At 42.1% G+C, this 16,552-nt stretch overlaps 1 protein-coding gene across 2 annotated transcripts in view; it reads right to left on the reverse strand.

Moving 5' to 3' along the window:
* LOC105475009 (ubiquitin protein ligase E3C) overlaps positions 1-16,552 on the reverse strand; it is a 140,560-nt gene that overhangs the window by 99,383 nt on the left and 24,625 nt on the right. For both annotated transcript variants that reach the window (XM_071094173.1, XM_071094174.1), the window contains 4 exons: positions 12,778-12,831; positions 7,410-7,484; positions 6,067-6,213; positions 417-532 (listed from right to left, as the gene is read on the reverse strand). In XM_071094173.1, the coding sequence (XP_070950274.1) occupies positions 417-532; positions 6,067-6,213; positions 7,410-7,484; positions 12,778-12,831 (392 nt within the window). The remainder of the gene's footprint in view (positions 1-416; positions 533-6,066; positions 6,214-7,409; positions 7,485-12,777; positions 12,832-16,552) is intronic.

Consider the following 16,552-nt stretch of genomic DNA (forward strand, 5'->3'; position numbering starts at 1 on the left):
CGCGGTGGCTCACGCCTGTAATCCCAGCACTTTGGGAAGCCAAGGCGGGCAGGTCATGAGGTCAGGAGATTGAGACCAACCTAGCTAACACAGTGAAACCCCGTCTCTACCAAAAACACAAAAATTTAGCCGGGCGTGGTGGGCACTTGAAATCCCAGCTGCTCAGGAGGCTGAGGCAGGAGAATGGTGTGAACCCGGGAGGCGGAGTTTGCAATGAGCCGAGATCGCACCACTGCCCTCCAGCCTGGGAGACAGAGAGACTCCGTCTCAAAGAAAAAAAAAAGTCCATGATCTCATTAAAAAAAAAAAAAAGGTATGGAAAAGTCACTGTCTCTGAAAATAAAAGTCAAAAGGTATTCCCCTAAACAAGGTGATCAATACATTATATACATTGCTGACTTACAATAGAATTTTACCTGCAACAGAGGCTCATCAATCTTTTTATTTGAAATAAGCATGTAAGTCTCTCAGATCCATCCAACTGCTTGACAAACAGAGAGCTGTGTTTAATTAAGTTCTGATACAGCCATATCTGAAACAGCAAAACACACAATTTATAACTCTGACAATTTAAGTTTGCTAATTTACATAATACCCCAAATTTCCTTAAGTGGCAATGCACATTTAATCAAACCTAGTCAAAAGGTGGTAAGAAGTAAATATTCTAAGTCAGGTTTTATTTAGAGGCATGTTCATTTTCCAGCCAGGCGCGGTGGCTCACATCTGTAACTGTGGGAGGCCGAGGCAGGCAGCTCACTTGAGGTTGGCCAACATGGTGAAACTCTGTCTCTACCAAAAAATACAAAAATTAGCTGAGCGTGGCAGCACACACCTGTAATCCCAGCTACTCAGGAGGCTGAGATGGGAGGATCACTTGAACTTGGGGGGTGTGGGTGGAGGCTGCAGTGAGCCAACATTAAGTCACTGCACTGCCTGGATGACAGAGAGACCTTGTCTCCAAAAAAACAAAAGTATTTGCATTTTCAATCTTAATACATCAGTATTAAATTACTAAATTAGTAACTAAAACAAAGTACACTTAAAGCTCATGTCAATCTGAAACAAAAATAGTTCATTTGCAAAAATCAGGAATCTGTAATAAAAATATATGAGAAATACGAATATTAATCCCAAGTTACATAGGATATCTGTTTCTTTTCACCTTTTTTCTCTGCGGATGTGTGTGCCTGTGTGTCTCTAGCATCGACCCTTTTGGATACTTCCCTTCTCTAACTCCATCATTTTTTTGATAGGGAAGGCAATCCTATGAGAACTCTCCATTGTCCTGGATAAAAGGATAGTCAGTGAGTTCATTAAATGCAGATGCAGATTTCCGTCACTTGCAATCAAGAGGCCTGACTAGACAGTATGTATGAAGCTGCCCTATTACTTTGAAAACGCAATACTTAACAAGGAATCTCTTCCACTTTCTCTACTATACCTTTGTGAAATAGACTGGTATTTTATTTTTGCCTTTCATAAGGCCCATTTAGAATCATCTAGAATGAAAAGATAGCCTTTGTTTTTTCTTTTGAGACAGAGTCTCACTCTGTCACCCAGGCTGGAGAGCAGTGATGCAATCTTGGCCCACTGCAACTTCTCCTAGGTTCAAGCGAGTCTCATGCCTTAGCCTCCCAAGTAGCTCAGATTACGGGTGCCTGCCACCAAGCCCAGCTAATTTTTATATTTTTAGTAGGGATGGGGTTTCGCCATGTTGGCCAGGCTATTCTCGAACTCCTGGCCTCAAGTGATCTGCCAATCTCAGCCTCCCAAAGCGCTGGGATTATACACGTGAGCCACCACACTCGGCAAAGATAGCCTCTTAAGTGTAGCTAGATATAAATATGCCACATAGCCTTTTCTTTGCCTATTATTTTTAAGTAGTTTCTTCTTTGACATTAACATTTCTTTGCCATAAAATGCTATTAACAATGAAATTACCAACACAAAAGCACTCTGCATAATAAATTAGCACATGTCTTAAGCTGGGATGAAATAATTCTGAACTACTCCTAATATTAGCTAATTTGCCTACACACAGGCTTTCTCTTGAGGTGTTCGGAGCTACCTTGCCCACATTTTCTCAGGAACAAATAAGATATGAATAATTCCTTCACTAGCTGACATGTAGCTCTTCCTAAAATTTCTATTACCAGTTAACAAATGAGATGTAAAATAACTACACATTATATAATAGGACTGTTGGAAGAAGACTTCATCAAAAGATTCAAAGAAAATTAAGCAACTAAAAAGTGAGGCAATTATTAATTCCAGAATTAAACTGTACATAAAATATCATCTTAGTACCATATTTGACTTAAAGTCATAATAAAAAATGTTTAAAAAGGGGAAGTTGAGGAAGAAATAGCCATATATGTTGATTTTTGCATAGAATAGCTTTGAAAACCTATCAAAAGTGGCATTATGCTTACTCCTACAGTAAAAAGCAAACAATGTGAAGACGGGGGCAGGAGACATTTTCCCCTATGTTAAGATTAATTTATTGCTATCGCATCTATGCTTGAGAACTGAATCAACATTCAACTGCCCAGGCTGGAGTGCAGTGGCAGGATCACAGCTCACTGCAGCCTTGAATACCTGTGCTCAAACGATCCTCCTGCCTCAGCCTCCTAAGTAGCTGGACTACAGCAGCATGCTAATTTATTTTTTGCTTTGTTTTATAGGTGGAGTCTGGTATTTTGGCCAGGCTGGTCTCAAACTCCTGGCCTGGAGGGATCCTCCCACCTCAGCCCCGTGAAGTGTTGGTAATACAGGCATGAGCCACTGTGTCCAGACCACTTTTCTTTTATCCTTTTCCTGGACGGGTCTTAGGACATTTAATTCTTTTTTTTTTTTTTGAGACGGAGTCTGGCTCTGTCGCCCGGGCTGGAGTGCAGTGGCCGGATCTCAGCTCACTGCAAGCTCCGCCCCCCGGGTTTACGCCATTCTCCTGCCTCAGCCTCCCGAGTAGCTGGGACTACAGGCGCCCGCCGCCTCGCCCAGCTAGTTTTTTGTATTTTTTAGTAGAGACGGGGTTTCACCGTGTTCGCCAGGATGGTCTCGATCTCCTGACCTAGTGATCCGCCCGTCTCGGCCTCCCAAAGTGCTGGGATTACAGGCTTGAGCCACCGCGCCCGGCCAGGACATTTAATTCTATTTAATTCTATTTAAGGTTTCAGAATACTTGGACATGAGCAATTTGCTTGATATTTGCTCGAGGCCTAAAGTCAAATAGTTCATTTACCTCCAAGCTTTTCACAGACGGCTTCAGAAGCAAGACTGTGTAGCTACACCATGTTTATAAACCACGTCGTGATTGATGACTAAGACTGAGGACCTCACTTAAAGGTAACAGGTGCTCTGGAGAGACACCAACCAACATCTCACATCACCTGCCTCTGTGCTCCTTGGCGATCTTGCAATCTACAAGATTAGAGTATGTGAGGCCGGGAGAGCCTGTTCCAGAAAGCAAGCCCGATTATCTGCCATTGTACTATTCTGATTCTTTTTTTCATCAACTTCAGAAAGCCTGGAAAGAGCCTGCACTTAACTGAAGTCTAGAATGGGTAGATTCAACGGCTTTCACTGCCTCTCCAGACTGGCTCTCAGTTCTTTCTCTGCACCTTCTCGGTTTACAGAAAGTTTTCCCCATGTTCCAGCTTAGCTCAACTCCGGAGGCAATGCTGGGTTTTAAAGCTGAACACCAGTGGAGTAATCATATATTCCTTTGTGCGCTGTAATTAATTCGTGTAGGATCATTCAGTAGGGATGGTTTGTAGCAAAGAAGACTTATTTTTCACTGTATACTCCCCTTTTCATGCAATTTGAGATTTTTAACACAGATAAACACAAATTTCTAAAAAATAAATAATATATTTAACCTGGCTGGGTGTGGTGGTTCATGCCTGTAATCCCAGTACTTTGGGATATTGAGGCAGGTGCATCACTTGAGGTCAGGAGTTCAAGACCAGCCTGGCCAACATGGTGAAACCTGCCTCTACTAAAAATACAAAAAAAATTAGCTGGGGGTGGTGGCATAAGCTTGCAATCCCAGCTACTCAGGGGGCTCAGGTAGGAGGACGCTTGAACCCAGGAGATGAGGTTGCAGTGAGCTGAGATCACACCACTACACTCCAGCCTGGGCGACAGAGTGAGCGAGACTCCATCTCGAAAAGGAAAAAAAAAAAAAAGATAAATAGTATATTTAACCCTAGGCCAGGCGCGGTGCTGACGCCTGTAATCCCAGCACTATGGGAGGCCGAGGCAGGTGGATCACCCGAGGCCAGGAATTCGAGACCAGCCTGCCCAACATGGCAACACCCCTTCTCTACTAAAAATACAAAACTTAGCTGGGCATGGTGGTACATGTCTGTAATTTCAGCTACTTGGGAGGATGAAGCAGGAGAATCGCTTGAACCTGGGAGGCAGAGGTTACAGTGAGCCAAGATCACGCCACTGCACTCCAGCCTGGGTGACAAAGCAAGACTGTCTCAAAAAAAAAAAAAAAAAAAAAAAATATATATATATATATATATATATATAAATAAAATTATATAAAATATATATATAACCCAACAATTATATACAAATCTCTTAATATTCCCTGAGAAAATGGACAGTAACAAGTTCCATTTTTTAAAAATATTCTTCTATGCATCTAGATGTATTTATGTATTTTCCACCATTAATACACACTGTTCCTCAGCACTAAGATCAAAAGCCTACAAAATTTTAGAGAACTACGATTATATTTGGGATTTTTTTTTTTTTTTAAATCAGACCCGAAGGCTGGGCGTGGTGCCTTATGCTTACAATCCTAGCACTTTGGGAGGCTGAGGTGGGAGGATCACTTGAGGCCAGGAGTTGCAGGCTAGTCTGGCCAACATGGTGAAACCCCGTCTCCACTAAAAATAGAAAAATTAGCCAGGCATGTTGGTAACATGCCTGTAATTCCAGCCACTTAGGTGGCTGAGACACGAGAATTGCTTGGGCCCGAGAGGTGAAGGTTGCAGTGAGCCAAGAATGCACCACTGCACTCCAGCCTAGGTGACAGAGCAAAGCTCTACTCCCCCAACGCCCCCGCAAAAAAGAGACCCTAAATCATGAACAGTGGCTCACACCTGTAATTCCAGCACTTTTGAGAAGCCAGGAAGGGAAAATCACTTGAGGCTAGGAGTTTGCGAACAGCCTGGACAACATAGCAAGACCTCATCTCTACAAAAAAAAAAAAAAAAAAATTGGCCGGGCGCAGTGGCTCAAGTCTGTAATCCCAGCACTTTGGGAGGCCGAGACAGGCGGATCACGAGGTCAGGAGATCGAGACCATCCTGGCTAACACGGTGAAACCCCGTCTCTACTAAAAAATACAAAAAACTAGCCGGGCGAGGTGGTGGGCGCCTGCAGTCCCAGCTACTGAGGCAGGAGAATGGCGTAAACCCGGGAGGCGGAGCTTGCAGTGAGCTGAGATCCGGCCACTGCACTCCAGCCTGGGCAACAGAGTGAGACTCCGTCTCAAAAAAAAAAAAAAAAAAAAATTAGCCTTAACATTAACAAGATGTACACACACCTGTAGGCCCAGCTACCTGAGAGGCTGAGGTGGGAGGACTGCTTAAGCCTGGGAATTCAAGCAACAGAGCAAGACTCCATCTCTAATATAACAATAATAAAATGTAAACACTGAGACCCTGCATTTTTGAGTTTGCAGGTAATCATGATGTGGTATTCAGAGTGCACTTCCCACTGACCTAGGTGTGCTGGCAACTGCTGAGGCTGTGTCAGGGTACATGACAGGTGGGCAAAATATTCTACTTTTTAAATGCTTAAGGTTTTCCACTGTAAAAAAAAATACGAAAAAGCCTATTTTTGGACACACATTTTTATGTGTATCAAATTTTAAGAGGTAAAACACATCACCACAAAGGTAACCTCTCACAGCTAGCTGAGAAGTTCGCAAAGCCTGGACGCAGTGGAGAGCTGCTTAACTTTCTGATGAGATGCCATTTCCACTTTAAACAAAAAAGCAGAACACGTGTAAACGAGGACAAGTGAAAGTGTAGTTAACACTCACCAAACGTTTTGAGTCTTCATTTTGTTTGTAAAAAAACAGAAGCTGCCTTACCAAAAGGGTAAGGTTGGGGCCATTAGCAATGGGAAAAGTGCCCCCAGACTGTGACAAGGTGGCACAGCGATCAAATGCACTTCTTTGGATGGAATACTGAAAGAAAAACAAAACAAAATGACCCATAAATACAGTATTTGGACACGCAATTCTTATGATGTAAATATACGTTGCTGTGTTTACAGGAATGGTGGAAATTGACAATGAAAACGCCACTATTGGTCCTTGCTCACAGTTGAGTTGTAGGGAAAAAAAAAAAGGTTAAAAAAAAAAAAAGAAGAAAAAAAAAAAGCTAGGCATGGTGGCTTAAGCCTTTAATCCTAGCACTTCAGGAGGCCAAGGCAGGTGGATCACCTGAGGTCAGGAGTTCAAGATCAGGCTGGCCAACATGGCGAAACCCCGTCTCTACCAAAAATACAAAAGCTAGGCTGGGCACAGAGGCTCACGCCTATAATCACAGCACTTTGGGAGGTCAAGGTGGGTGGATCACCTGAGGTCAGGAGTTTGAGACCAGCCTGCCAACATGGTGAAACCCCATCTCTACTAAAAATACAAAAACAGTTAGTCAGCTGTGGTGGTATGCACCTGTAGTCCCTGCTACTCAGGAGGCTGGAGCAGGAGAATCGCTTGAACCTGGGGGCAGAGCTTGCAGTGAGCCAAGATTGTGCAACTGCACTCCAGCTTGGGTGACAGAGCAAGACACTCTCAAAAAACAAAAAACATAACAAAAACAAGCCAGGCGCAGTGGCTTATGCTTGTAATCCCAGCACTTTGAGAGGCCAAGGCAGGCAAATCATTTGAGGTCAGGAGTTCGAGACCAGCCTGGCCAACATGGTAAAACCCCAACTCTACTAAAAATACAAAAATCAGCCAGGCATGGTAGCGCGCGCCTGTAATCCCAGCTACTCGGGAGGCTGAGGCAGTAGAATTGCTTGAACCCAGGAGGTAGAGGTTGCAGTGAGCCAAGATCATGCCACTGGAGTCTGGCCTGGGCAACACAGTGAGACTCAGTCTCAATTTGAAAAAAAAAAAATAAAGAATCTCCCACGACTTTCTTCTATTTTGATTTTCAACTGTGGTTAGGCCCATGTTTGCATTTTATTATTTAAAAATTACCTAAAAACTCACCTATCTATAAATCTTTACAATAATCAGAACAAATAAAATTATTTATTGGGAAGAATACTATTGTCAACATTGACTTCCATTAACAAGGTGTACAAAGATACCATATTTAAAATAAGCTCTCCCATGCTCTACTATTCTTCTCATTTTAAAACAAACAAACTTACTTGCTGTTTTCTGTCTCTATAGCCTCGAATAAATGACTGGATAATTATTGCATTTTTCAACCTTCGCCTTTCTTCCTAAACAATAAAAGGAGGAGTGAGGGAGCAACTGGTCAGAACTGAGTGAAAATGACATTTTGCTAGTACAGACTTTAAAAACACTTAATGGTGATGTAATTCACATACCATAAAATTCATTCTTTAAATGGTAACACCCACTAAATATGCATTTAATATATTAACAGTCCTATAACCATCACCACTGATTTTTAGAATACCTTCATCACCCACAACCAGAAGCCCTGTCTCCATTTACAGTCACCCCCAGTTTCCTGCCGGCCTTTCCCTTGCCCCTGGCGATCACTCATCTACTTCTATCCTATGGATTTGCTTATTCTGGACAGTTGATACAATGGGATCATACAGTATGTTGTGTCTGGTTTTCTTCACTTAGCATGATGTTTTCAAGATCCACCTACATTACAGCGTATGTGAGAACTTAATTCCTTTCTAAGGCTGAGAGTAATGTTCCAGTGTATTGACGGATCATGCTGAATTCACGCATTCATCTACTGATGGACATGTGGGCTGCTTCCACTTTGGTCTATTAGGAATTAAGGCTGCTATGAACATTCATAGAGAAGTTTTGTTGTGGATACAGGTTTTCATTTCTGTTGAGCATAAACTTAGAAGTAGAGTTATCATTGAGGAATTGCCACACTGTTTTCCAAAATGCCAACACCATTTTACAATCCCACTAGCATAGTAGGACTTTTTGTTTTGTTTTATTTTATTTATTTTTTTTTGAGACAGAGTCTTGCTTTGTCGCCCATGCTGGAGTGTGGTAGTGCGATCTTGGCTCACTGCAAGTTCTGCCTCCTGGGTTCACGCCATTCTCCAGCCTCAGTTTCCCAGGTGGCTGGGACTACAGGTGCCCGCCACCACACCTGGCTAATTTTTTGTATTTTTAGTAGAGACGGGGTTTCACCGTGTTAGCCAGGATGGTCTCGATATCCTGACCTCATGATCCTCCCGCCTTGGCCTCCCAAAGTGCTGAGATTACAGGCATGAGCCACTGTGCCCAGTTAGCAGGACTTCTTAAAGTTTTAAATATTAAAGGAATACAAACAGACAACACCAGCATTTATTTTAAAGGTCACTTTCTTGTTTCAAGAGAAAATTCCAATTTTCATTGACTTGAGACTATCTTTAAAATGCTCAGTGACCTGGCAAAAATATGTGTTCTTCATTGTTATGACCAGTGCTACCATGTTGGACAGCCTACTACTATGTGTCAGCCCTATGAGAGGCACTTTAAGCCAGGCATGGTGGCTCATGCCTGTAATCCCAGAACTTTGGGAGGCCGAGGTGGGAGGATGACGAGGTCAGGAGATTGAGACCATCCTGGTTAACATGCTGAAATCCTGCCTCTACTAAAAATACAAAAAATTAGCCAGGCTTGGTGGCGGACGCCTATACTCCCAGCTACTCGGCAGGCAGAGGCAGGAGAACGGTGTGAACCCGGGAGATGGAGGTTGCAGTGAGCCGAGATCGCACCACTGCATTCCAGCCTGGGTGACAGAGCAAGACTCCGTCTCAAAAAAAAAAAAAAAAAAAAGAGAGGCAGTTTATATCCAAATGCAGAGTCATCTTACAGGTGAGCATCACTTCCAGTTTAAAGATGCAGAAACTGAGACTGCTACAAAGATTAAGCAACACCCAAAGATGTAAGGCAGAATTCAAACTCAGGTATAATAAAGCCTGTACTCCATCTCACCATACTACATTGTTTCACGTCTTCTATGAATGTCATCTACAAAGCTGAGACTAACACACACACTGTGGGATTCAAGAACACCATCAAGTCATATAGGTGTACTTTCTGGGCTTGAAATGGTTATTAAAAAATCCTGTGAGGCCAGGCATAGTGGCTCACGCCTATAAACCCAGCAGTTTGGGAGGCCAAGGCGGGCAGATCACTTGAGGTCAGGAATTCGACTAGCCTGGCCAACGTGGTGAAATTCCATCTCTACTAAAAATACAAAAAATTAGCTGAGCATGGTGGTGCACGCCTGTAATTCCAGCTACTTGGGAGGCTGAGGCAGGAGAATCACTTGAAGCCAGGAGGTGAATGCTGAAGTGAGCCGAGATCACGTCACTGCACTCCAGCCCAGGTGACAGAGCGACACTTTGTCTCAAAAAAAAAAAAAAAGAAACCCCAGGAAAAAGTGACTTTCACCAGATGCACATGTCAATGTAAGGACACTGGAAACATGAAAAAAACAAGGAAATACGACATCTCCAAAGGAATGCAATAATTCTCTAGCAATAGATTTTAATCAAATAGAAATTTTGAAAATCTCAAATAATTCAAACTATTGAATTTTTTTTTTTTTTTTTTTGACGGAGTTTCACTCTAGGCTGGAGTGCAACAGCGTGATCTCAGCTCACCACAACCTCTGCCTCCCGAGTTCAAGCGATTCTCCTGCCTTAGGCTCCCGAGTAGCTGGGATTACAGGCATGCACCAGCACGCCCAGCTAATTTTGTATTTTTAGTAGATGCAGGGTTTCTTCATGTTGGTCAGGCTGGTCTCAAACTCCTGACCTCAGGTGATCCACCCGCCTCGGCCTCCCAAAGTGCTGAGAATACAGGCATGAGCCACCGCGCCCAACCCTCAAAATATTGGTTTTAAAGCTCAGTGAGATACAAGGGAATTCTGAAAAATACAGTCAGAAAAATAATTTGGTATATAAGCGAGCAACTTACCAAAGAGACAGGTAGTTTTAAAAAGAATCAACTAGAAATTCGGTGGCTCAAGCCTGTAATCCCAGCACTTTGGGAGGCCGAGACGGGCGGATCACGAGGCCAGGAGATCGAGAGACGATCCCGGCTAACACGGTGAAACCCCGTCTCTACTAAAAAATACAAAAAAACTAGCCGGGCGAGGTGGCGGGCGCCTGTAGTCCCAGCTACTCGGGAGGCTGAGGCAGGAGAATGGCGTAAACCCGGGAGGCGGAGCTTGCAGTGAGCTGAGATCCAGCCACTGCACTCCAGCCTGGGTGACAGAGCAAGACTCCGTCTCAAAAAAAAAAAAAAAAAAAAAAAAAAAAAGAAATACAAAATACATTTGAAAGCTTCAAGACAGACTGATCAGGCAAAAGAAAGAATCTCAGAACTTGAAGACAAGTCTTTTGAAATAATCCAGCCAGACAAAAATACAGAAAAAAGAATGAGCAAAGCATTCATGATATTTGGGATAACATAAAGCAATAAAATATTCAAAGTATTGGTAATACCAAGGTCAAAGAGTCAAAGGATTAGGAAACCTATTTAATGAAATAATAGATGAAAACTTCCTGTCTCACAGGAGATTTAGACACTCACATACAGCAGGCTCAACCATCCCCAAGCAAATAATCAGACTACCTAAAGAGAAAGATAAAGACTGAATTCTAAAAGCATCAAAAGAAAAGCAGCTAGTCACCTATAAAGGAAAACTCATCAGATTAAAAATCAAGAGGAAAAACAGTAGAAACAAACCCCACAGAAGATCCAATTACTGGAGTTTAAACATTGTCTTAAAAAATCTGTAATTATGTTCAAGAAATTAAAAGAGAACTAAAGACTATATAAAAGAATGAAAAAAAGTTCTAGAACTGAAATAACAAAAGCTGAAATTAAGAAGTCAATGGATGTATTCAACAATTAGGCCGGGCAGGGTGGCTCACGCTTGTAATCCCAGCACTTTGGCAGGCTGAGACAGGCGGATCACTTGAGGTTAGGAGTTCAAGACCAGCCTGCCCAACATGGCAAAACCCCATCTCTACTAAAAATACAAAAAAAACAGCTGGGTGCAGTGGCGGGTGCCTGTAGTCCCAGAAAAGCACATGAGGGATATATGGGACACAATGCAAAGGTCAAATACATTTACAGTTTGAGTCCAAGTAGGAGAGGAGGAGGAGAATGAAGCAAAAGCACTAATGGAAGAGATAATAGCCCAGAATTTTCCATAAAACAAGATTAAAAACACCACCCAACAAATATCTTTCTTGGTTGAGCAGTGCCCTCCCGGGGACATCTGGTAATTTCTGGTGACATTTTTGGTTGTCACAATTGAGGGAACGGAGTGCTACTGGTATTTAGTGGGTAGAGGCCATGGATGTTGCTAAACATCCTCCAATGTACAGAGTACAGAGCAGTTCCCCACAACAAAAAATTATCTGTTCAAAAACATCAGTGCCAAGGTTGGAAAATCCTAACTAAAACTCTTTTCACTCTAACCACCTCAGAGAGCCCTTCCCCTAAACACCATGCCTAATATAGGCCCTTCCAGTTGTAATCACATTACTCTGTTGCCCTCATAGGTCTTTGTCACCACCTCAGTATCCTGGTTCACGGCTCTGTTCTACCACTGAGCAGGAACCTTGTCTGTCTTATTCACTATCTGTATACTCAGCAAGCAGAGCAATACCTAATACATACATAATAAGTTCTCAAAAAATATTTGTTAGAGGCCTAAATGAATTGTTAAGATAACAAAACAATAAACTCTAAAAAAGCAGGCCATAAGATAGTACAATTGCCGATTAATCAATAAAATAAAGCTATTTAAAGAAACTATCACAACATATAACGTAGAATAAACAATAAAAATGCCATTAGTGTCTTTCTTTCAACTTCTTCACAAACAGTTAAGACACATGTCTTAACAGTGAGCTTTCTCCTTTTGTGTCATGAAACATCAACATCATAAGCCAGATGAGGCAGTTCACGCCTATAATCCCAACACTTTGGGAAAATGAGGGAGGCAGCTGCATGAGGCCATAAGTTTGAAATCAGCCTTGGCAACAAAGCAAGACCCCATCTATGTAAAAATTTTTAAAATTAGCTGGGCATGGTGGCATGCACCTGTAGTCCCAGCTATAGGAGGCTAGAGCAGGAAGATCACCTGAGCCCAGGAGGTCAAGGCTACAGTGAGCTATGACCGTGCCACTGCACTCCAGCCTGGTTCACAGAGCAAGACTCAATCTCTTAAAAAAAAAAAAAAAAAAAAGAAGAAACATGAACATTATGTTTATAATACGGCTTTCTAGATCTTCTGGAAACCATATCATTATGTAAGTCAACCAAAAGCCCATGTTCCTTCTTCAGTCTGGAAACTGCCTTTTTAGTTCATCTTTTTCTATACTGGCTCCAGAATAAGTAACTTACAGTGAAATCAAAAAATGTTTCTAAAGCTAAACACACACACACACATTCCGTCATATATAACAAATACATACACATATACATATATACAGTAAAACCAAGGCGTGTTTAAATGCTGCAGAAAAAAGGCTTATCTACAGAGTATTACAAAACTGTTTTTACCTCTCTCTTTCTTCTTTCTTCCTGAGTACGATGTAAAAGAGAAGCCTTTTCCTCCTACACCCAAACAAGAGAAAAAAGGAGGTAAGGAAGGTTATAATTTCAATTTTTAAACTCCCATACAAAAATTATAGAAAGTTTTCACCCAAAAAAAGATTCTAAGATCATGCAAAAAAGCTGTCTTGACTTAATCAGATGAGAAAATCTGAGGCACAAGAAGTTAAATGGTTTCCCAGAAGTCACTAGATATAATACAAGTTAGTACTTCAGTAGCTTTCTAAGAATAAGAACTGATTTCTTCACATATACAAATGAGTACAGGTAAAACTGGGGAAATGTGAGTAAGACTGGTGCTCTGTACCAATGTCAGAGTTCCGGCTGCAACATCTTACTAGCTTTGTAAAATGCTACCCAGAGGAAACTGCGCGATGTGGATGGGGTCTCCGGGTATCACTTCTTTTCTTTTTTTTTTTTTTTTTTTTCAGGGAGTCTCGCTCTGTCACCCAGGCTGGAGGGCAGGGGCGCCATCTCAGCTCACTGCAAGCTCCACCTCCTGGGCTCACGCCATTCTCCTGCCTCAGCCTCCCAAGTAGCTGGGACTACAAGCGCCCGCCACCACGCCCGGCTAATTTTTTGTATTTTTTTAGTAGAGACGGGGTTTCACCATGTTAGCCAGGATGGTCTCGATCTCCTGACCTCATGATCCGCCCGCCTCGGCCTCCCAAAGTGCTGGGATTACAGGCGTGAGCCACTGTGCCCGGCCGTCTCTTGGTATCATTTCTAACAGTTGCATATGAATCTACAATTACCTCAACAAAAATTTCAATGAAGAAATCAATCTCTCTGATGAAAATTTTTTTTCATAAGTAAAACTAAGTTTTGAACAAAATCACTTGGTTTATAGAAGGAAGTGAAAGAATAAAACTTCAAATAAATGAAAAATACTTAAAGAGAACCCTCTTCTCCCCCGCCAAATTGTTCCAGTCTTTAGTGTATGGACATTTTATTTTTGTAAATTTCTTCCAAAATAAAATTAAAGGTCCAGGCTGGGCAAGGTGGCTCATGCCTGTAATCCCAGCACTTTGGGAAGCCAAGGCAGGAGAATCACTTGAGCCCAGAAGTTTGAGACCAGCCTCTACAAAAAGTTTTTAAAAATAGTTGGATGCAGCAGCATGTGCCCGTAGTCCCAGCCACTCAGGGGGCTGAGGTGGGAGAATCACTTAGGCCCAGGAGGTCGAGGCTGCAGTGAGCCAGGATTGAGCCACTTCCAGTCTTGAGTGACAAAGCAAGATCCTGTCAAAAAAAAAAAAAAAAAAGTTAAAGGTCAGAGACACTATATATGAATCATTAGAAAAAAATACATTTAAGCGGGGCACAGTGGCTCACGCCTGTAATCCCAGCACTCTGCGAGGCCGAGGCGGGCAGATCATGAGATCAGGAATTCGAGACCAGCCTGGCCAACATAGTGAAACCCCGTCTCCACTAAAAATACAAAAATTAGCTGAGCGTGGTGGCGGGCGCCTGTAGTCCCAGCAACTCGAGAGGCTGAGGCAGAAGAATCGCTTGAACCTGGGAAGCGGAGCTTGCAGTGAGCCGAGATCGTGCCACTGCCCTCCAGCCTGGGCAACAGAGTGAGACTTTGTCTCAAAAAAAACAAAAAAAAAATTAAATATCTTGAGAGACATATTTAATCAGAACAGTGTCAGAGAGTAGTTAAGCCAACTTAAAATTATACACTGATATGTGAACTAACAGTATTCAGAATCAAAGTTTCTATTTTTTTTTAAATTGAGACAGAATCTTACTCTGTCACCCAAGCTGGAGTGCAGTGGCGATTTTGGCTTACTGCAACGTCTGCCTCCCGGGTTCAAGCAATTCTCATGCCTCAGCCTCCCGAGTAACTGGGACCACAGGTGCACACCACCACACCTGGCTAACTTGTATTTTTAGTAGAGATGGGTTTTTGCCACATTGGCCAGGCTGGTCTCTCAAACTCCTGGCCTCAAGTGATCTGCCTGCCTCAGCCTCCCAAACTGCTGGGATTACAGACATGAGCCACCATGTTCAGCCTAGAATCAAGTTTCTAACTGTCAAAATGTAAAAGCCACGCCTGGTGTAGTGGCTCATGCCTATAATCCCAGCACATTGGAAGGCCGAGGTGGGCAGATCACTTGAGCTCAGGAGTACAAGACCAGCCTGGGCCACATGTTGAAACCCCATTTCCACAAAAAATACAAAACAAATTAGCAGGGCATGGTGACGCATGCCTGTAGTCCCAGCTACTTGGGGATTGATGGAGAAAGATCACTTGAACTGGGGAGGCTGAGGCTGCAGTGAGCCAAGATTGTGCCTCTGTACTCTTGCTGCAGTCATGAAGCAAGACCCTGTCTCAAAAAAAAAAAAAAAAGTAAAGTCAAAGAAATTAATCCTCCAGATATTTTCTATCATAGAAAATTTCACATAAAAAACCCTTATCACATGTCCAACAGCAGAAAAAATATTGTTTTAAACTTAACTAAAATGATTCATGATTGTTTACTTAATATTCTTTAATTTTTTAAACTTTTAAAAACTAATTTTAGACAAAGAAAAACTGCAAAAATGATACAAGTTCCCTTATTCCATATGTCTTACTTACTTCTACATTAAGCAGATACAATTATCAACAGGAAATTAGCACTGATACAGTAACGTTAACTAATCTACAAACTTAATTAGAAATCCACCAATTTTCCCACTAATGCCGTTTATCTGTTCTAGAATCCTATCCAGGACCCCACATTATATTTAGGTACTATTTCCTCTTAATCTTCCTCCAATCTATATAGTTCTTGTCTTCATCTTTCATGTCCTGGATGCTGTCCCTCAATTTGGGTTTTTCCAATACTCTCACGATTACAGTAAGGTTATGCAATAATGATAGCATTAGATTTTAATCCATAGGATTATACGCACATACACGCACCATGGACTCAATACTTATATAAATAACCAAATCAATAAACAAACGAGGGAAAAGAAAACTCTTTTCCTCACAGAATCCAGTTTAAAAATGTAGAAGGAAAGAGAAACAGAATCACCAAACACTACAGTGATAAACACTGCAGACAACATCTACTAATGTATGCTAAAATTAGCGGGCAAAAGTTTGAGGAGAAACAGGATTTGCCTAGTCTCGAAGTGTCTCTCAAGAGATAGATCAATTAACAAGGGAAAGAGAAAATTTAGAGCAGAGAAATCTTGCAGACACCACCAACTAAGACATCATCTGGCTCAGTTATAAAACATAAGGGCATAATGAACTACTACTTGGTCCATACAAACGATACAATCAACTATTGTGTTAGTCTTGCCAAAAGACTCTTTTTTAACCTAAATGTATTTATCTCAAGGGGAAATCTTTCATCATTAAATAGAAAAACAGCATCACTGCTCACAAACAGAAGGTATCCCCCCCAAATTAAATACAATGAAAACTGTATTTTTAAAGTTAAATTTGAAAGTGGATGCTGCAGTGGCTCATGCATGTAATCCTAGTACTTTGGGAGGCCAAGGCTAGCAGATCACCTGAGGTCAGGAGTTTGAGACCAGTATGACCAACATGGTGAAATCCCGTCTCTACTAAAAATACAAAAATTAGCTGGGCGTGGTGGTGTGCACTTGTAGTCTCAGCGACTTGGAAGCCTGAGGCAGGAGAATCACTTGAACCTGGGAGGCAGAGGTTGCAGTGAGCCGAGATCATGCCACTGCACTCCAGCCTGGGTGATAGAACAAGACT

This window comes from Macaca nemestrina, chromosome 4 (assembly GCF_043159975.1).
Source record: "Macaca nemestrina isolate mMacNem1 chromosome 4, mMacNem.hap1, whole genome shotgun sequence".
In the NCBI taxonomy this organism is placed as follows: domain Eukaryota; kingdom Metazoa; phylum Chordata; class Mammalia; order Primates; family Cercopithecidae; genus Macaca; species Macaca nemestrina.